The following is a 21,715-nucleotide window of genomic DNA, read 5'->3' as shown; positions in this document are numbered from 1 at the left end:
ATATTTTGGCACAGTTGCCCATTGTATAACTTAAAATCTTACTGGATTTCTTTTTTGAAATACATAACCTTGCTTTGTACAGAAAAGGAAAGAACATTTTTTTCCTAGATTTTGAAAAACTAAGTATTCCAGATATGTTTAGAAAAATATAGGTTCTCTCTCTGTTCCCTCCATGATATCACCACCCCAGTAAAATACTAAGTCAACCTTTGGGAAATTCAGCACACTACAGTATCATTAGTGGCAACTACACTTGTTGTGTGATCACATTTTTTTTTTCTTGTCACAGAAGCAGTTCTGTGTTTCATATGCTATGTAGTGATGGGAAAGACATTAGTATAATTTGCTACCTGGGAGACCAGAGACGGATGTCACCTCTATTTGAGGTGTTTATGCTGTGGCCTCGAATGCCTCTCCCTACTTAACATCCAGTGAGAAAGACAGAAGTAAATCACCAGAGCAACTGGACCACTGCGATATTAAATGCTAGAACATTCTAAATTGCAGTAATAATCATGATAATGAGGTTACCTATTCACTGAATATCTTTTAATTGCTTCTTAGGTCCTCTAAGTGGGGATGGCAAAGTTATTATGTGGAAACTAGGGGATGATTTATTTCTTATTTAAATTTGGCTTTTTGAAGAAACTTTTTAGTCTGATGAAAATTTAAGAGTTCTTTGAAGCATAATAACTTATGTAGATAATTTTAAATATAGTTTAATACTTCTAACATGCAACACCCAAAACAGGAATTGCCTTAAAGTCAGGAGGTATTGTCATGACTAAAGTATTATGTCCTAAAACTGAAGCCTTGTTGAGCCTTGTTCTTCCACATTTTGCTACTCAAAGATTCAAATTTATATGTGCTCTTTTTCTTTCTTTTTTAAACTGAACTAGGAAGTCTGGTTGTTGGATACGAAGGAAGTTGATTATGCATAGATGGTTGGTCTTGTAAATTGGTTTTCTGGTTTGGATCTGGAGCCTACATGTTCAGATGCAACTTGTTCAGGAATGTTTAGGGAAGACCAAAGGTGGCGTTTATGTTAAGACCTAAAACCACCCATGCAAAGGTTTCAGGGCATAAGATTTGCTGCACATTGACCATTAGATTCAAAAATGCTGAGATGCAAATGAGCTTGGCCTATCTTAAGGTCACCCAAAGTTAGTGTGTCTGATTATATTGGAGAAGCAGGAAAGAGCTAGAATCAAGTATGACTTGGGTTGTATTTTACGCAGTGGGAGATCTTCTACCAAAGAAAGTAGTGACCACATTATTTAATTTTAAAGAATCATTCTGGTTTCTGGGGGGAGGGAGGTAGCCAGGGTAGAAACAACATGTAGAAAGCCTTCAGAGAACATTTGAGGAATGAAAAAAGCTGAGGGTAGACCCAGCTTTTTTTGACTAATGGATTGGCCTGTCCATTACTCTGACATCTTCTTGCTGAGGCATGTTGGGATGTGAACATACAGACTGGCTCCCAGCCGCCTCACAAAGTCTCCATCAGGATGTTAGATGAAGCAGTCAACCAAAGAAACACTAGGGGCACCTGTGCTTGCAGACCCTAGGTGGCTCCCCCAACAGTTCCCCTCTGTCGTCTAGGTCAGTGCTTAGCTCATTGTGGCTGCCTTCAGTCCCTCTGAGCTTCTGACCTAATTAGGGAACACCTTCAGGGCCCTTCTGTGATGCAAGTGTTATTCTTTTCATACTCCTTCATGAGTACTTCTTACATGCCAGGTATTGTATTAGGTGCCAGATTACAGTGATGCAGGAAGAAACAGCTATGGCCTCTGTGAACACATATACCTCACCCTGTAGAGTGGAGGTCATAGCAAGCAAACAATCACTCAGGTAAGTGTTCAGTTACCCCTAAATAAGTGTAATGGCACCTGGGATGTACATAAGTGCTACTTCACAAGCGTGTAATAGTGTGCTCCCCAGTCAGAGAGGTCAGAGGTAGCTGCCCCAGGATGGAATAATCAACCTGGATCTAAGCAGAAATGAAAATTATAGTACATGGCAGAAATTATAGCTAATTATGTTCAGGACAGCAGAATCTACATGGGCAGAGTCATGTCGTGTGGATCATGGAGCATGATGCTAGATGGAAGGAACAGAGGCGTTCTGAGCTAGGTTGGGGAGGTGGCAAAGTTGGTCTGCAGGGACCCTACTGGGAAGCCTGCCACTGGCAAGTGCAAGACAATGATGCTTCTCAAAAGTTTCTTTCTGCCCTCTGCGAGCCATTTAGCTCCTTCACAACAGTGGCCACTACAGCTCTCAGAAATTAAGGATATGCAACAATCTTGACCTATAAAGGAGGCAGTTTTATATAGTTCCACTTAATATTGTGATCCAGGCACTGAACTCAGTGCTTTTTACCCAATATGTGTTTATTCCTCAAAACAATTGCACTGTACTGAGGGTGTTGTTAACCCATTTTATAGATGGAGTAACTGAGAGGTGGCTGCTAAGCAGCAAGCTGGGATTTGATCTCAGTGTGGTGAAATGCTCCATTCCAAGGCTCATAAAGTTAGATGCCATTTGGCCGGCTAGACCTGCAGGAAGCTGCAGTCCAAGGCCTGAATAAGTAGCTTGTTAAGTAGGCCATTAATACTCGTACTTGAGTGTTCTCAGAGGCCAGAGATTCCAGATGGCTGGGAGAAGGATATTCTTTATCTGTTTTTTTAAAGGAACTTTGACACTTGGGGAATTATAAATGAGTTAATGTAACATTAATACCTAGAAATATTCTGGAACAGATCATTAAAAAATCAATTTTCACATATGAGGAGAAAATGAGATTATTGAGTAGGAACTAGACAGCACTAGACCCTGAGAGAGGGCTCAGAGGGTGCTGCATGTGTCACCTCCCCACAGGATATACTTGCACTAGGAGTTTGGTATTTGTTTGGCTCATTTGGAACTAATATTCCCACTAATTTTTATTTTTTAATCTAAGTTGTAAAAAGCTGGCCATCATCCCAGAGCAGAGAAGGGAAAAAAATAAGGAAAAGAGGTGAGAACCAAAACATATTAAAGGCCTGCTCTGGGCACCATGCCTATTGCTTTTATACATTTTCTCCCATTCAGTCCTCAGAAAGTCATGAAGAGGTAGATGTTACCGTTGTCTTTTCACAGGGGAAGAAACTGAGTTGTAGGTATGTCAGCATGTCCTTAGGAAGCAGGCAGTTTCTAGCCTGAGGCATTAGGCACCAGAGCCCACCTAGCCACCACACCAAGGGATCGTTTGGTTCATGAGGGGACACGCTGGGCTGTGAGTTGGGAGGCTCACACAGATTCTTCCTCTGGCTTAGAGCCATCTTCTGGGGAGGCAGGGGAAGGTGCTTCCCAGCTGCCGGGGAAACAAGCAGATGTTCAGTTTAAAGAGGGTCTTATCTAGTCATTATCCCACTTCCTGACTGAGGAGGACCTCCAGGCACTGTGGAGGAGAGAGAGATGCTCAGAAATTCATGGAGGCCCCTAGGTGCCCTCTTGCCCATTGGGGCACCCCACCTGAAACAAAACTTTTGGGGCCTCCCTGGGAGTGGATACCATCAAGGAACCTCTTCATACATGGAATTCTTGAGTGGAAAAAGGAAACAGAGGAAACTGGTGACTGGAAAGGAGAAAGGCTTTGGGGGGAGAGGAGAGCCCTGGGCTTTGCAAGTGGGATTGAGCCCTTCACCACACTCCCTTTTTAGAGTTCTTTCCTGTGCCGGACATTGTGAGAGGGGTAGGTGCAGCTTTGGGGAATTCACAGTTGGTTCTCCTTATAGGTGATGACACATAAAGGAACAAAAAGGTCAGGTAGAGAAAGATGGGTATTGACTGGGCCCATAAGACTGGGGTAGAGCAGAGACTGAAGTTAGTGACAGGGCTGATGAATGCAAACAAGGACAGGGCCACCTGTGCTGGAGACCTGGGCCTACTGCACTGGGGTGCTGAGAGCAAGTTTTCTGATAGGTTCTTGGGGAGGTCCTCATCACAGGGACTTGATGAGTGTGCTCATTAGAACTCAGGGCTTGCAAGTAACTCACCAGTTAGTATAGGCCAAGAATGACATTTGTTAGGAAGACTGGGGAAGTGGCTGTCTCAGGCAACCCAGGGCACTGGTTGGCATGCCTGGAAGGGTTGGTGATGGGGCAAAGGTCCTAAGTGGAACCATACTACTTGTTCAAACCATAGCAAGAAGGTGGTGAGACTGGAGTGAGGTGAAGGGATGGTCATTGGAGGGAGCTGGTGGGCCTCATGGCCAACAGCCTGGGAAGGATTTATTCTGAGGATAGCAGAAGTGACCCAATCCACTCTCCTTTCTAAAGTGTCACTCAGGCTGTTGCCTGGCAAGATGGCAGCAGATGAGATGATGCTCAGAGTCCAACTGCCACAGTCCATTGAAAGTGGACAATCTCTGTTAGTGGTAATTTTATGTGTCAACTGTGCCCAGTTGTTTGTTTGGTCAAACTCTAGTTTCAATGTTGCAGTGAAGTTATTGTTTACACACATGTGATTAACACTTGCAATCAGTAGACTCTGAAGAAAACAGATCATCCTCCCCAATGAGAGGCATTTTGTCTATTCAGCTGAAAGCCTAAAGAGCAAAGAGAGTCTCCGAGAAAGAAACAACTGTCTCAAGACTGCAAAGGGGTAAACTGCTTGAGTTTCTAGCTTACCTGGCCTGCCTGTGAGCCTTGAATTCAAGACTACAGCATCAGCTCTTAGAGAACCTTCAGTCAGCCAGCTTGCCCCGTGGACATTATAATCAAATAATGTCTTTCACAAATCTACCTCTGTTCTCTTTCCCCATCTCTCTCTCTGGTTTGCTCTCTAATTCCATTTCTTTGGAGTAATTTCCCTTACCTGTGCACTTCTTGAGCGGAAGCTCCTTTTACTGACTGTTCTGGGCCTAATCCTTGGGTTGGATTTTGTGAATTCGATTTGTCCTTGAATTTGGTTAGATGGGGGGAGAAGCATAGGCCACCATCTAGGCAGTTCTAGGTTGGTGCTACAGCGCTTGCGCACGTGCACACGCACCCGAATGCACACACACACACACACACACACACACACACACACGAAACAGTTAGCATTCCAGGCAGGATTTAATTAAAGCCAAAATGTGTGGAGCAGACACTTCCCACCCATGAAGCAGGCTCTCTATGGTGGTGCCTTGTAGTCCTGTTATGCAACTTGCCTCATGAGAAGGGGAAGCAGAAGTCACCCTTGGAAATAATGTGTACATTGTAATCCCTTGGGGTAGGCTGAAAAGTGACTGCCTACCCCAAGGCAGTCTTAATTGTTGGGATTCAGATTTAATTGTTCTGAGGTTTGGTTTAGGTGTCCAGATGTTGAAAAGCTCTTCAGTCAGTATTGAAAAGTTCTGCCTCAGGTCATCTGATTGCTGAGATGAGATGCCTCACACCTGGAAAGACTGACAGGAGGAGCAAGGGCAGGGCTCAGACCAAGACACTGAGGCCATATGCTACCAGCTGCCTGTTTTTGTAAATAAAGACTTATCGGAAGCCCTGCCCATTTGTTTATGTATTGCATTTGGCTACTTTTGCTAAAACAGAAGAATTGAATGTTTTAACAGAGACTGTCTCTCACAAATCCTAAAGTACTTATTATCTGGCTCTTTACAGGTACAGTTTGTCAATCCCTAAAGGAGGGAGTGATGAGTTTTCGAGGATGTGGATGATGTGGGAGAGCCTGGGCCACCATTTAGAAGAGAGCATATGTTTCTCTGGTAGAACTACTTCTCAGGTTATAGAGATAGTCATGGCTGACCTGTTGGAGTGCACACAAGCTGCAGCCTCCCTGCTAGCCAATGGCATTTCTTGTTGAATCTGAAGTGTGGCAATGTGGTGCAGGAATCTAGCAGAGACAATGACCTGTTAGATTCTACAAATGGTAGAGGAATGAGGCAATGACTTCTTTTCCCTGGAAGCAGCCCTATCAAACGCAAAACTACCAAGTTCTGTGACAACGTCATTGAAGGAGAGGGGATTCCCAGCATGCGTTGGGGAAGCTGCAGGGTCTTGAGAGGATCCCAGATGTCCTGCCTTGTGCTCTGCCTCCATCAGTGATAACACCAGATCTACAATTCCACTACTTCTCAGTCACCTTTACCCTCTTGCTTTAGGACGCACTGAATTTGGGCTGTGTGTTGGTATGACCTTGGCTTCCCTTTTTCCAGGTCCTAGGAGATACTGCCCACAACATGATTCTCACAACCTGCTGAGAACTTCCCTGGTGCCTGTGTTGACTGTGAAGACAGGTCTGAGGAAGGCCGAACTGACAGGATCAAATAAATTCTGACATTGGTCATTTGGTCAGTCAGTCAACCAGCAAGTTGGAGCTGAGGATAATACCCTGTGTTATTGTGTGTGGATAACACGAGACCATTTCTGTAGTGTGGAACAAATCTTGTGTGATACAACGACCACACAAGTACTTGTACGGTGACTTCCATGTCAAATACTGAGGACAGCTGTGTGGTCAACTGGACTCGAGCACTCAGCACCTCTCCCTCAGATAGTCACAGTGCATAGTACATTCTCGGATGAGTTCCAAAAAAGTCCTGCCTGAAATGCAGACATGTCCTTGTCTGTCCTTAAAGCCCAGCTCTTTCTGAAATTCCCAAGCTTTGTTCACCATGACATACATCCAAAAATGTATTGCTTAGGACAAAGGGAGTGGGCACAAAAGACCCTGGTGGGGGACTATGGGTGTCTTGGTGGTGGGATGGTATGGTAACACATGTCTGAGTAGCTGTGACCCTGAATCCCTCTATCACAAACACTGTTGTAAACCAACATTACCTCAATTAAAAAAAAATACCATCTGAAAAATAATTACTCCTTTTATGTACCCTGTGGAATGGCTCTCTGTTCCACAGATTATATTTGAGAAGTGCTGTATTCAGGGATATGCCCAGGGGCCACCAAATGTCTAGAGAGAATGTCACTTTTATTTCTATCTACTTTAGTATAAATCTTTTTACACATTGTTTTATAATGTACACATGTTAGTTTAATAACTGGTAGATAGTACACATGAGATATAAATAAATGTATTTAAGAGATGTTGCTCAAAAACATTTTGAAAGGGCTTTATTTTTTTCAGAGCAATTTTAGGTTTTCAACAACATTGAGAGAAAGGTACAGATTTCCCCTGCACTTCTTGTTCCCATGAATACATAGCTTCCCTCCTCTGGTTTTAGTATCACTCACCAGAATAGGGCCTTTTTCTTATTTTAACTAACAGTGAACCTACATTGGCACATAATCATCCAAAGTCTATTGTTTATCTTATGGTACCTCATGGTGTTTTACACTCTGTGGTTTTGGGACAATGTTTAATAGCAGATATCTGTCATTATAGTATCATACGGACTATTTTCACTGCCTTAAAATCCTCTGTATTCTGCTTTATTCTTCTGTCACTTCCAGTCTAGCAAACACTTATCATCTTATTGTCTCTGCAGTTTTGCCTTTTCCAGAATGTCATACAGTTAGAATAAGCTTAGCTTTGTCCACTTAGCAATATGTATGTGTGTTCCTCCGTGTCTTATCATGTCTTGGTAGCTCATTGTTTTCACATCAAAAAACATTCCATTGTCTGTAGAAGTCATGATTTATTTATCCAGTCACCTATTGAAGGACATCTTGGTCGCTTCCAAGTGTTGACAATTATAAGCTTCTATCAACATTCCCATACAGATTTTTGTGTGGATATAATTTTTCTTTTCTTTTTTTTTTTTTTTAAAGATTTTTATTTATTCATACAGAACTGGGGTACAGGCCAGAGATGCGGAGGGTGAAAGGATTCACCAGAGACAGAGTGGGGAGCAGAACAGGCAGACCGACGAAGTACACTGCTGAGGGGAGCAGTGGGCGGGTCAGGAGAGGTCTGCCGCGCCATGTGGTCACCTCCGGGGCAGGCAGGAATCGAACTCATGTGGAAGTGACTTTAGCCTCTCAGTGCAGCGCTTTAACCCGCTGAGCCACCAGGGAGGGCCCGGATAACTCCTTTGAGTAAATACCAAGGAGCTCAATGTCTGGGTCACATGGTAAGAGCATGTTTAGCTTTGTAAGAATAACCAAATTGTCTTCCAAAGTGGTTGTGCCACTTTGCTTTCCACCAAGGGATGAGAGCTCTGTTGTTCCACATCGTGTTGGCCTGTTGTCAGTGATCTGGACTTTGACCCTTCTTCTCGGGTGCAGTGCATCCTGTTTGTATTTGCATTCCCCCGTGACATAGGGGGTGGTGCATCCTTCCAAATGAGGTTGTTAATCTTTGGTGAGGTGTCTGGTAAGGTCTTCAGTCAAATTGTTAATGAAATTGTTAGTTTTCTTGTTACATTTTAAGAGTATTTTGTATATTTTGGATAACAGTTCTTTATCACATATGTCTTTTATAAATATTTCCTCTGAGTCTGTGGCTTATCTTCTAAATTTCTTGGTACTGGCTTTCTCAGAGCAGAATTTTTTAGATTTAGTGAAATCCAGCTTATCAGTTATTATTTTCACAAATTTTATCTTCGGTGTTATATCTGAAAATGCATTGCCAAGTATAAGATTGCTTAGATCTCCTATGTTACCTTCTAGGAGTTGTGTATTTTACATTTAGGCCTATGATCTATTTTGAGTTAATTTTTATGAAAAGTATGTCTGTGTTTAGATTTTTGTTTTTGTTTTTTTGCTTCTTGATGGTCAGTTGTTCCAGCACTATCTTTATTAAAGATCAGTTGACTGTGTTTTGTGTTTTGTGGGAGGGAGGGTTCCTATTTTGTTGCATCAATCTAGATCTTCTTTTGCAATACCACACTGTCTTGATTATTGTTGCTTTGTTGAAAGTCTTCAAGCTAGGTAGTGTCAGTCCTCCAACTTTTTCTTCTTCCTCATTATCATTCTTGAAAACTTTTTAGTGAAGGGAATACTTGATTCCTCTGAGCTAGAAGCTTTTATAGTTGTTTCTTATCTCATGTCTCTTGAACTGTACTGCAGGGACTGGTAATCTACAATTGCAGGGCAAATCTTTTTTGTAACGTTGGAAATTTTTGGCCAATAAAACTTCAGTGACCTAGAGACCTGTCCATTGTTTATGTATTGTTTCAGATCTTGATGATTGCTGCAGCAGCAGAGTTGAGTAGTTGAAACAAAACTCAAGCTCACCAAGCATAAAATATTTGCTAACTAATCTCTTAAAAAAAAATATACCCACCTCTGCCATATTGAATCACTTTTAGTTGTTGGCCACTGTTTTGAGCAGATTCTGGTGCACATCACATCTACCATGTAGTCCCTTGTATTTTATATGCTACATTTTATCATCTGATTTAATTTCCTCTGTGATCCCATCAATCTCAGTACAGTATGAGATCAACTCACGAAAGTATCATTTAGTCTGACTCTATGGGTGATAGGGACTCAGATATATTGCAGTGACTTGGACTAAACATATCTTTCACTGATTATATGGACAAAAACACTGAGTTTCATAATTATAGCAATGAATTCCAAGGACTGAGAAGTAATTCTTATTTATACCAAGTTAGCCTTTTCAAAATCAACAGTGGCCTCGGGGAGGAGAAGCACAACACACAGTTGTCTATGGCCAATAATGAGTGTCATTGAGCAAAATCTTGATTATGTCTCATCTTTTCTTCATTTGCATTTCGGGATGTGTGGATTGTTCAATTAAATGGCAATTTCAAAGCTGCCCCCAGAGAAGCTCTGCAGGAACTATTATTGCACTGGCATGTGCCAAGCAGTCTGAAGCTTTTTGTTTTGTTAATTTAACATCCAGTTATAATGAAACAATGAAGTTGAAGACTTGAGTTTTTAAAAGTGTGATAATTCTTTGTGAAGCTCTTGGGTCTGTGAAAGATAAAGACCTCACCTTACATGCAGTTGTGGGAGAAAGCACTGCTGATATATTTTCTGCAAAGCAGACTTGTGCAGAAGATTGGGGGTCTCCACTGTGGCCTGAGCAGTTTGTGGGTTAGCCAAGGAGTTTCTGCCTGCTAAGTTGCTCCCTGGGTTAATATTTAAGCGAAAAGGTTTGAGTTCTTTTGTTTTGGGGTCATATCACAGTTTAATTTAAAAGATGGTTGGGTGGAATTTGTTAAATTGAATTTTGCTTCTACAAAGTTTTTGAATTAATAATATAAGAAATCAAAGATCCTTTGTGATAATTTTTGTATTGAAACATAAAATTCTATATAATAAAGTGTCAGTTTTTTAGCATGCAATTCTATGACTGCTGATGAGTGAAGACACATGAGCTGTTCATGAAGAATTAAGACATAGAGCAGTCCCAGGAATCAAGGGTATTTCTTGGGTCCATTTCCCATGGATCCTTACCCTTCCTCCCAGAAGCAACCCCTGGTTGCTGTCATTATTGAATAATAAATTTTCCTGTTTTACAACTTTGTATAAATGGGATCAAACATATGTCCCTTTTGTTTCTGTTTTCTTTCACTTGAAATGTGTGTGAGACCCATTAATATCTTGGTAATTTGTTTCTGAGTTGAAGTAATGTATGAATATATCCTAGATTTGTGTCTCCTTTCATCTATTGATGGACATTTGGGTTATTTCTAGTTTTTGCCTCTTGCAACAGGGCTACCATGACTAGTCCCACAGACATTTCTGTGTTTATATATTGTCATTTCTCCTCAATAAATACCTTGTAGTGGAATTGCTGAGTCTTTAATATAGTTTTAACTTTGCAAGAAACTGCAAAATGATTTTCCAAAGCATTTGTAATATTTCAGATTTCCATGAGCAATGTATGTGATTTCTGGTCACTCCTTGTGAGCATTTAGTATTGTCAGAAGTTTTTTACAATTATTTCAGTTCTTCTAGTGGGTGTAAATTACATCTAGTTGAAATTTTATTTTGAACCTCTTTTATGTCTAATCATGTTGAACATTTTTTTACTTTGGCTATGAGCCATTTGTCTGCTTCCTTTTGTAATCTATTTGTTCAGATCTCTTGTCTATATTTTAATTGATGATTTTAAGTTGAGTTACTTTTTTTTATATTCTGGGAATAAGCCATTTGAAAGATGTGTGTAATATATATATATATATATATTTCTTAACAGTGGCCTTCCTATCTATTTTATTAATGCTGAAACTGATTATCAGATTTTTATAAAGTTCAAGTTAACAGTTTTTAAAATGGCAAGTGCTTTTAATGTCCTAAGAAATCATTACTCACATGAAGGTTATAAGAATATTCATCACTTAAAAAAATGATAATGACTTAGCTTTTACATTGAAGTCTATCATTTTTCTTGATTTAATATGTATATGCTGTGTATTAGGGACTGTGGCACTTTATTGAAAATCACTTGTCTGTGTATGTACATTTTTTAAAGCTATAATAATTTTTTGTTGTATTGCTTTTTATTCAGGGAACAATGCACAGGTTTATAACCCAGTGTATGACTCAGATGCAGTTTGTGCTTTCTTAATTTTTCTTCATCAGTCTAGCTTGGATTTTAATTTCATCAGTCATTTTAAAGAACCAACTTTTGATACCATTTTTCCCCCCTCTGTTACTTATTTTCTGTCTTAGAGGCTTCTTTTTTTAATCTGTTGTTATTCTTTTTTTTAGGATTTATTTATGCATACAGAACTGGGGTACAGGCCAGTGGTGCGGTGGTGAGAGGATTCACCAGACAGAGTGGGGAGCAGAACAGGCAGATCACAAAGTACACTGCTGAGGGGAGCAGTGGTGGGGTCAGGAGGGTCAGGAGAGGTCTGTCAAGCCATGTGGATCCCCCTCGGGGGGCAAACGAGGGGGTTTCCAGGGGTCTACTCATACTGAAGCGGCTGAGGCCAGCTTGCAGTGCTGTGACCTAACCTGTCGCACCACCAGGGAGGGCCTTAATCTGTTATTTTATTCCTTCTAACTTTGAGTTCCACTTCTTCTTTTTCTATCGCTGTAAGGTAGTATCTTAGATTATCCCTCTTAAAATTTTCATCTTTTCTATTTAAACTTTTAAAGCTATAAATTTGTATCTAAATCCACGCTAATTATTGTTCACAAATATTGATTTTTTCATTGCTATTCACTTCAAAATATTTTTCAGTTTCTTATGTCATTTCTACTTTGACAATGGAGTAGATTGCTAATTTCTTATCACTGGGATTTTACTAGATATTACGTTTTCTTAGATTTGTTACTTTCTTGTCATTATTGTATATTGATTTCTAAATTTAGCCCATTATTAAGTACATACTTTGCATATTTTCATTATTTTAAATTTATTGTTACTCACATGATGGTCCTGTTTAATCTGTAAAAGAAAATGTGCTCTGCAGTTGTTAGGCATGGAATTCTATGAAATCAGCTAGGTTAAGTAGGTAAATAGTGTTGCTACATTACCAATCCCCAATAAAAATCTTTAGTACTGGGTCTTTAAACAGTCTCCAGGGTAGACAATATTTCTATTGTGTTGTTAGTATCTCATCTCCAGAATATGTAGGTGCATCTCCTGTGATCATTATGTGAGAGAACTCTTAGAAGCTTGCATCTGGATTCTTCTGGATTTCACCCAATGTGTCTTTGCCTTTCCTGATTTTGCTTTTAATCTGCTCACTGTAATGAGTCTTTTTTGACAATCACATTTTGTCTTTATTGGTTTTCTCAACTGGTTTCCTATTTTTAATTTCATTGATTAATGATCTACCAAAAAAAAATCCATTTCTTTTGCTTGATTTTGGGATCAATCTGCTCCTCTTATTTTTCTTTCTTTCTTTTTTTAAGTTTCCTAAACTTGAAGCTGAGAAGATTAAATTTAGATTTTTCTAATGCATGATTTCAATTCTATAATTTTCCTTTTCAACACTGTTTTTGTTGCATCTCACAAGTTTTGATAAGTTGTTATTTTTTTATTTTAGTTAGACTTTTGAGACTTTTTATTTGACTCGTGTTTATTAAAAATGTGTTGTTTAATTTCCAAATATTTTGGAATTTGTCCAGCTATCTTTTCGTTACTGATTTCTGTTCTTTAAAATTTGTTAAGGTGTGCCCTATGGCCCAGAATATGGTCTCTTTGGTGATAATGTTCCACATGAGTTTGAGAAGAATGTGTATTCTGCTGTTTCTTGTATGAAAGATTCTAAAAGTGTAATTAGTTCCAGCTGATGGTTCTGTTTAGCTTAACTAGATCCTTACTAGTTTTCTGCCTTTTGGACTTATTAGTTACTGAGAGAGGGTGTTGAAATCTTTAACTGTAATAGTCTATTCACCTATTTCTCCTTGTAGTTCAATCAATTTTTACCTCATGCCATTTAGCCTTGTGATGTTAGGTCTATACACATTGAAGATTGTTTTATCTTCCTGGAGAATAAGCCACTTTGTTGTCATGTAATGTAATTTCCCTTTATGAAATTAATGTAGTTATTATTATTTTCTTTAGATTAGTATTAACATGGTATATCTTTCCTATCATTTATCTTTTTAATCTTTTCTCTATTTAAAATTGATTTCTTAAGTCAGCATACTTAGCTACTTTTTTCTCTACTATCCACTCTGTACTCTGATGGTCTCTGCTTTTAAATTAGCATATTTAGACCATTCACATTTAAAGTAATTATTGATAAAGTTGGATTGCTGTTTACCATATTTGTGACTTTTCTATCCATTGTCCTTGCTTGCTCTTCCTTCCTTCTACTCTTTTTCTTTTTTTTTGCTTTCTATAGTTTAACTTGAGCTTACTATAGGATGTAATTTCTATCCTTTCTTAGCATATGTATTATAATTCTTTCCAAATTGTTTTAGTGGTTGCCTTATAGTTTATAATACATACTTACAACTAATTTAAGCCCACTTTTGTGGGAAATGTATTTGCCTTATGGCAGATCCTTATGACATCCCCCAACCACTTACAACTTTCCTGACATTCATTTCATTTATCCATAAACTATAATCATCCAATAATTTGTTGCTGTTACTATTTTGATGTTGCCTGTCAGTTCAGCTATGAAAAAGAGATTCTGAATTTTACTTTTATTTATTCCCACTCTTCTTATGTGGATCAGAGGGCTTTTTAAAAAAAAATTTTTACATATATGTTGTTTTCTTTGAAGAAGTTTTAATGTTTTCTTTTTGCATGGAAGTCTAGTTACAAAAAAAAAAAAACTCCTTCAATTTTTATGTATAAAGTTTGTTGTTCTTCATCTTTGGAAGATAATTTTTCTGAATAGAGAATTCTAGATTGGTGGGATTTTTCTTTGAATCATTGAAATATTTCATTGCACTCTCTCCTTTTTAGTTTGGATTTTGAAGAGCTGTATGAAGTAATGATTTTTCTTGTTCTTACTAGGTTAGGTTTTGTCTCTGCCATCTGACTTCAAATCTTTGATTTTTTTCAATTTGAATATGTACACTTACATGTAAGTTTTTTATATCAATGCACTTGGTGTTCTTTGAGCATCTTAGACCTGTGGTTTGAAATTGTCATGATTTTCCAACTTATCAACTGTTATTACTTTGAATATTCCTTATGCTCCTTCCTCTTTTTTTCTAGTATTCTCATTACGTATGTCATGTCTTTTCTAAGTGCCCTTTGGTGCTTGAATACTCTTTTCTTTTTGCTTTTCATTTGGGGAATTTCCTGCTACCATATTTTCAGGTGCTATGATTCCTTGTCTATGTCTCCTCTGTTGGTGAGAAGCCATCAAAATTATTATTTTCTGTTATAGTGTTTGTGATTTATAATATTTCCTTTGGATTCTTTCTTAGACTATCTCTTTACGTACATTATGCATGTGTCTTATTTGTTTTCTTCTTTTACATTAGTGTCCTTAGTATATCAGCAACATTGTATCGAGTTCCTGATCACATGATTCCAGACACACCTTCTATCTCCCATTTTGCAATTCTCTACAGTAGATAAGAGCAAACAGACTGCCAAAATTTGAATTCTGGCCGTAAGTTTCAGCTATGTGATCTTTGACTGGTTATGTAAACTCTCTATATTGATTTCCTTATTTTTGAATTGGGAATAATAATAAAATCGATTTCACAGAGTTTTAAGATAATTGAGTATATGAAAAACATTTAGAGTAATTTTTATCGCAGAGTTAATTTACTATAAATGTTAGATGATATAGACATTTGTAAACCATGCCAGCATACTTCTGTCTGAAGACCTTTGTCCTTGCTGGTGCCTCTGCCAGGGATGCTTCCTCCCAGACTTCCACATAACTCATGTTCTCCCTTCATTCAATCTCTGTGTCCACCATAGCAGTGAAGACTTTCCAAAGCACCACATATAAAAATATGGCCTTTTCCACTTCTGCTTCCTATTTATTCTGCTTTATTATTTTTTTCCATAGAAATTATGAGTACCTGTTATATACTTACTTATTATTTTTTTGCTGAGTTCTAGTCTCTGACTTAAATGTAAGCTATATTAGGTTAGGTTCTGTCTTCAAAATTTAAAGAATTAAAAAAATTTTAGGGCTCTCTTTCTATATTCATCTAAGGAAGTACTGTAAAATTTCTTCCTTCACATTTATGGTTTCAGAAAATATTTAATGTTTACTAATGACATTGACAAATATATAGCACTGTGAAAAAGTTGTCACAAACTGTACAAAAACTAAAAAAGTGATTACAGAGCACCCTGTGTAAATGTAAGAGTCAGCCAGAGCTTATGCACAGATATGTCTGAGCTCAAAATCCTCATGCTATGTTTTGTGACTTTCTCTTTCAGTATGAATACTTCAATGCCGTACTGATAAATGAAAGGGACAAAGATGGAAATTTTTTGGAGCTGGGGAAGGAATTCATCTTGGCTCCAAATGACCACTTTAATAATTTGCCTGTGAACATCAGTCTAAGTGATGTCCAGGTGCCAACAAACATGTACAACAAAGGTAAGACTCATGCTATTGCTCTTTTTAGAGGGTGCTATGTACGGTGTTGAGGGGCAGAGGTGCCACTTTGGGATATTGTGTTTTGGAACACAATCCCAAGTGGGATATGTTACCCCCAACTAACATGTGCATTGTGTGCCTGTTCTGCCTTGGAGATTCTGGATTTGCTATTTCCCCAGCTGGTGATAGCATCAAGGTCTCTAACATCTGGTCTAAGGGTCCACAAACATTTTCTGTAAAGGGCCAGATAATTAGTGTCTTGGCTTGTGGGCCACACAGCCTCTCTCGCAACTACTCAGCTCTGCTGTTCTGGCACAAATATAGCCATAGATGATATGTAAATCAGTGGAGATGTCTGCGTTCCAGTAAAACTTTTTTATCTGTAAAAACAGATGACTGGATTTGAACTGCTGGCTGCAATTCACCAACTTCTGATGTAATCCATCGCTCTCTTTCTTTACTTCTTGTAATGATATTTAAGGGCTTAGTAGCTTGGAGCTGTGAGAGTCCTAAGCAGCACAGACCTTACTGGAACTTCACGCTTTTAGACTTGTGTTCCTCAAATCCAGTCTTCATATTGGCTTTAGAGCTCGTTCCCCAAAACTGTCTGCCCATTTGAGTTGGAGTTATAGTAGCCAGGTGCCTGGTACTGGCATTCCATTGCTTATTAGCTGTAAGCCTAGGCGCCCCACCTCATTCCTCTAGAAGTCAGTTTCCATAGCTCTAGGATGTGATAAAAACTGTCTACCTCCTGGGGTAGCTGTGAGATGGGCCATTGCCACTAGACAGATGATGTTTATGAAGGACTTAAATTAAGGATGTTATTTTCTGCATCTTCAGCATTTTGGGTAGGGTTTTGTTCTGTTCAGTTGTACTAGAAAGCTCCTAAGCAAATAACCATTCTCCCAGAAAAATAAATCAGATAGTTCCACATAAGAACCTGCCACATTGTCTGCCATCAAGATTATGAAAGTATTCAGACCATTTTCCTTCACCCTACCTTCCCACCCCATGCCGGCATCATAGACAAGAGTTCAGTGGTGAAGCGCAAGGGCTCCCGATTTGAATCCCGCCTTCCCCTTGTTGGCTCTGTGATCCTAAGCAAGTAACTGTGCCTCCCTGAGTCTCAGCTGCCCTACTCATAAAATACAGAGTATATACTCCCTCGGTGTTATTATCAGTATATAACATAATGCATGTGCAGACTCAGCATAATTATCACTCACAGAAGGTGCTCGGTGCCTTTTAACTGTCATTATTATTGTTGGGAAATCACATCTTCTATTAATTGCCCTTCTAAATTGTTCTAGTTCACTGTTGAGTGAACTAGAGAGCTTTTCACTCACTATGGCTGAAACCTTTTTCTCATACCTGTCTTTTGTGACTGGATCCTGAATGTCTTCCTTTCTTCATATACCCTCAATATTCAGTGGAGACAGGGCCCATTTGTTTTTGTCCTGATCATTATCCAGGACTCCATGGTGAGCCAGCTGTAGCCACACATTTACTTGGGAACAGGCAGGTGATGAGCTATCAGGACATCCTGTACCCGCTGCAAGTCAGAGTGATGGGAAGTCCTTATTAGGGGAGTACTTGGGAGGGGGTCTGTCCACTTGCTCAGGTGTGGGGCCACACACTTGTCTTTTTCTTTCTCCCTTTGAAGGTGATGTCTGTCTGAGCCACCCATGACAGCCTACTGCCATGAGCTGTGTGTTATGAACTAATCTTAACTTTGGACTCTTTCTTAGAAGACAAATTCCACCAGGCCCTAGAGGGCTAAGCTTCATCTGGTGCAGTTTAGTCCATCTTGTCAGCTGAGGAAGGAAGCCCTCTGGGGCATATGGCTGGAAGAAAGCCATCCCTCAGCATTAATGACATTCTCAACTGAAGATGAAGAATTAACAAGATTTAACAAAGTAATTTCAGACATTAAACAGTTCAGAATGATCTTTTAAAGTATGGCAGTTGCTTCAAGGTTGCCCGAGCCATTAGCACCATTACAGAGATTTAATTGCTCCTTGAACTTTAAAGGCCTAATTGTACATTTCATTGAGGAACACCTATAGGACCTGGACTGCCATTGATCACTCACACTGTAGAATTGTGGCTGCAAGCTTGCTCGGCCGAACCCTAAAGATTGTCAGACACGTGAGCTGTGGAGGAACATTATGACATTAAAGCCATCCTCAGCAGCCCTGTGGTTTCTGCCTACCACCTCTATCCCACACTCAGTCATCTTCCAACCAGGCTGTGGGATCGTGGACCAAGGTCAGCCAGGCTTTGTATTATCTTGTCTTTGCCAAGCAGTGAGTAGCTGCCTAAAAGGGGGGGGGGGGGGGTGTGTTTGTGTGTGGGGGGTTTTTTCCTGTCTCTATTTTACCTAATTCAAACCAGCCCCCCAAAGTCTTTTTTCTTTTCAAGCTGCAGCCTCCAGCCCAGATCTAGTTATTGATGACATGTACTGAAAACACATGCTCAGAGCTTGGCCACTGGCTGTGACATTCCGGGTTAGAAATCTTGCCCCCATCAGAGGAAACCAGTACAGGTTCCTCCTCCCTGGCAGCTAGGACCCTGTGGGTACACAACAGACTGGTTTGCTCCTTGTTCAGGCGCTTCTGTATGCTGAGCTCTTGGGCAGAATCTAGTGGGCAGTGAAGCTGGCTGATAAAATCTCCCTGTTTTCTGTAGTTTGCTCTTTGTCTCCTTGGCTAGGCCATGCAGCCTGGCTCTTCAGCCAAGTCAGCACTTATTCTGTGCCTGAGGCACCTTCCTGTGGGCCTGAAAAGAGGCTTTAGAATTGGTGGCATGTAGGCAAGCTGTAGTACTGGCCCCAGAACTGAAAAAACATTATTCCTGAGGTCTTTAGATATGTGTCTCAGGTGCCTGCTGCTGTAGTTTCTTCCCGAAGCCTCTTCAAGAGATGTTTGCTGAGTGGCCACTGGGGCACCCCCAGACTGAGTCTTCTGATCTGCGAGGCTTCTTGGAAGACATCCTCTGTGAGTAAAGCATGGGGCAGGATGAGATGGCTGATGATCTGACACTAGATTCAGATACAGCTGAACTCCTTTTACAGTGTGTTGCAGGCTGTTGTGGCATAAAATTTACATATACACAGACACACATGTACATATACACAGATACACATGTGATATGGGATACACATATAGTAGATTATACTTGTGTATGTGTGTGTGTACATATGTGTAAAAGAAAGAAACTACTCTATTCTCAACTTATCCCTTAATTCCCATTTTTCTGCTCCACCCAGCTGAGACCCCCCCCTACGCCCCCGCCCCTTCTGTTCAGAGTGCACCTTACTCTTTCCATTTTGTCTTGCTTCACTCCCTGGCTTTTTCCTTTTCCTGCTTATCCAAAATGCTTATTCTTAAAAACTAGCTCAATGCAATTTCTTCAATCCCTTCACTCTTTTGTTACGTAAGTGACTTTGCTTTATTTCTTTGTTCTGGTATTGCTATGTTCTAGCATCACTTTGTTCCAGAAGTGCAATGCAGACATGTTTTGTGTTTTCCTTCTTACTTGGAGTTCTCTGAGGGTGGGAGATCCTGCTGACTCAGTCTGGTGTCCCCTTTGCCCCTTATGCCTTGCTTTCTACACATTAGGCTTTCTGCAGCTGTGGGGTGAGGTGGCTGCACCGAGATTGTGCCTCCTGGCCTGGGAGCAGTCCCCCAGGACTCTGGTGTTTGCAAACAACAGAAATATACCCTAGCTGTTCTAAATGGAAAAGACATTGTTTTAAAAGGCCACTGAGTGGCTCACAGATGCTACAAGAAAGCTTGAGAATAAGGTCTGGGAAGTGGTAGGTAGGCAGGGCCAGAGCCACAGCCAGGGTCTGCGCCATAAGTATCTTGAGATCATGGCCTGCCTCCCGGCCCCATGGGGTGACACAAAATGTCTGTGCTTTTCTTTCCTCTCCCATACACTGGAGAAAAATCCCATGATCTGCTTCAGGGTTGTGGAGAGGATAAAATGCTTCAAAGAAGGCTGGAGCTCTGTGGCTACCCAGTACATAGTTGGGGCAAGTTTCTCCTCCCCTCCAATCTTTGGCATCCTTAGCTGTAAAATGGGGCAGCCCTGACTTGGGGGGTCACTGTGAGCACTGCCAGGATGACACACGTGTGGCTTGCAGATGGCTTTGCAGCTCGCCCAAAGCCTTTGGCTTCTGTCACCTGCTGGAGGGAACATGTGTCCCTGCCCTGGAGTTGCAGTCACAGGCTCAGGTGAAGCGTGCAACCTCTGCGAAAGCAGGTCCTTGGCTGGCACCAGCACAACCTACCGTTATTGTGACCACACCAGTTTGCCATTCTCACAGGCAATTATGTGCAGGGAGGAAGAACTTGAACTCTGAGAGAGTAACAGTGGGTCACGGGTCCCGCGGCAGGGAGAGGCAGGATGAGTCCTCTCATAACTCGCCCACTCAGGGCCTGCAGGCCTGTGAGCCATTTTTCACTAGGGCAGCTATAAGGAAAACGCAGTCATTTGGCTGTCAAATATATTTGTTTTAAAGTACTCCAAACCCAAGAACTGGAAATAGAATAATGTTTAGACTATAAGTCTCTGCTTATATCTTCTCATGTGGTGGTTGAAGACCATGAATGGGTACCTTTAGGATTGTGTTGTTCTATTTCTGACTACTAACCTGAGGTTACCCCCTTCTTTGTTCGATTTGCTTTCTCCCTGTCATTCTGCAATAACTATGAAGCAGAAAATAAAATAGAATAAAAACAATGATAGGAATGTGCCAATAGATAGCATTAAATACAAATGATTTTGTAACTTGACTGGTGGAGGCAGGGGGATGAAGCCTGTAGCATGTGAGTTTTTCAGATTCATGCAGAAGAGAAGCAAAGATAATAGCTTCCTTTTTAGTAGTTTTAGGCTGGAAGAAAGAAAATGCTAATTTTAGCAGTAAATGGATTTAAACATCTGTACCACTTTACCACCTTGGCTTCATTCTCTTTCCTCTGTAGCCCCACAAGGGCTACAGAGGAAGTTGAGAGCCTGTGCTCTCAACTCTCTTTTCTAGATGAAGAAATTAAAGTCTGAAAAGCCAGAGGACTTATCTCAGGCCATAGGGTTAGCAGTTCCTTACAAGGTAGGACTTGTCTGTCTGGCGATGCCTCTCTGGGTGTGAATGCTGGAGAAATAGGGACAAGGTTCTACAGGATCTCCTGGCGCTGGGGCTTAGCTACTTCTAGGCCATCCTGAGATATGGGTATCTTTGTGCAGAGTGTGAGTCCTAGACTATGAGGCCCACCCTCTTGGGTCCTTCTGCAGCCTCCTTTCTGAAGTTTCACCTTTCTCTGAGCACTGACTGGGTGTGGAGTTTGTGGCCTCACTGCAGCGAGACCCAAGACCTTTTTCCAGATGTTGTTTTCTGATCTTTCCACCTTTTCCTAACATGACAACTTGTCGTATAACTTCACTGAGTTACTCACATGAATTGGGGGAAGGTGCTGACTCATGTAACTTTTGCATATTAGCCCTGCAAATATCCTCGAAGCAAAGGGAAGAAGGGTGGGAAGAACCGGTAAAGTATGCCTCAGTAAAATATGCTGTTTTCCCTCCTTCCTTAACTCCTTCCATTTCTCTTTACTCAAATGTTGACTATGCCACACTCTGGAGGTATGTTCATGACTGAGACAGACATGTCTCGGCAGTGGGGAGGGATAGGCGCTGAACGAGGAGTGATTGGGTGACAAGCATCTCAGTGGCAGTGTTGGTGCAGGGCTAAGGGCCATGCAGTGAAGGGACTGACTGATCTGGTCCTGGAAGAAAGGCTCCCCAAGAGGAAAATAA

At 40.6% G+C, this 21,715-nt stretch overlaps 1 protein-coding gene across 1 annotated transcript in view; it reads left to right on the top strand.

The window, feature by feature from the left end:
* The window catches only part of CACNA2D3 (calcium channel, voltage-dependent, alpha 2/delta subunit 3), a 764,442-nt gene that overhangs the window by 277,322 nt on the left and 465,405 nt on the right, over positions 1–21,715 (top strand). Inside the window, exon 5 of the mRNA XM_004676565.2 lies at positions 15,736–15,898. Coding sequence (XP_004676622.1) covers positions 15,736–15,898 — 163 coding nt within the window. The remainder of the gene's footprint in view (positions 1–15,735; positions 15,899–21,715) is intronic.

This window comes from Condylura cristata, unplaced genomic scaffold (assembly GCF_000260355.1).
Source record: "Condylura cristata isolate star-nosed mole 26May11 unplaced genomic scaffold, ConCri1.0 scaffold00004, whole genome shotgun sequence".
Taxonomy (NCBI): Eukaryota; Metazoa; Chordata; class Mammalia; order Eulipotyphla; family Talpidae; genus Condylura; species Condylura cristata.
This window is presented reverse-complemented; position numbering and strand designations above follow the sequence as displayed.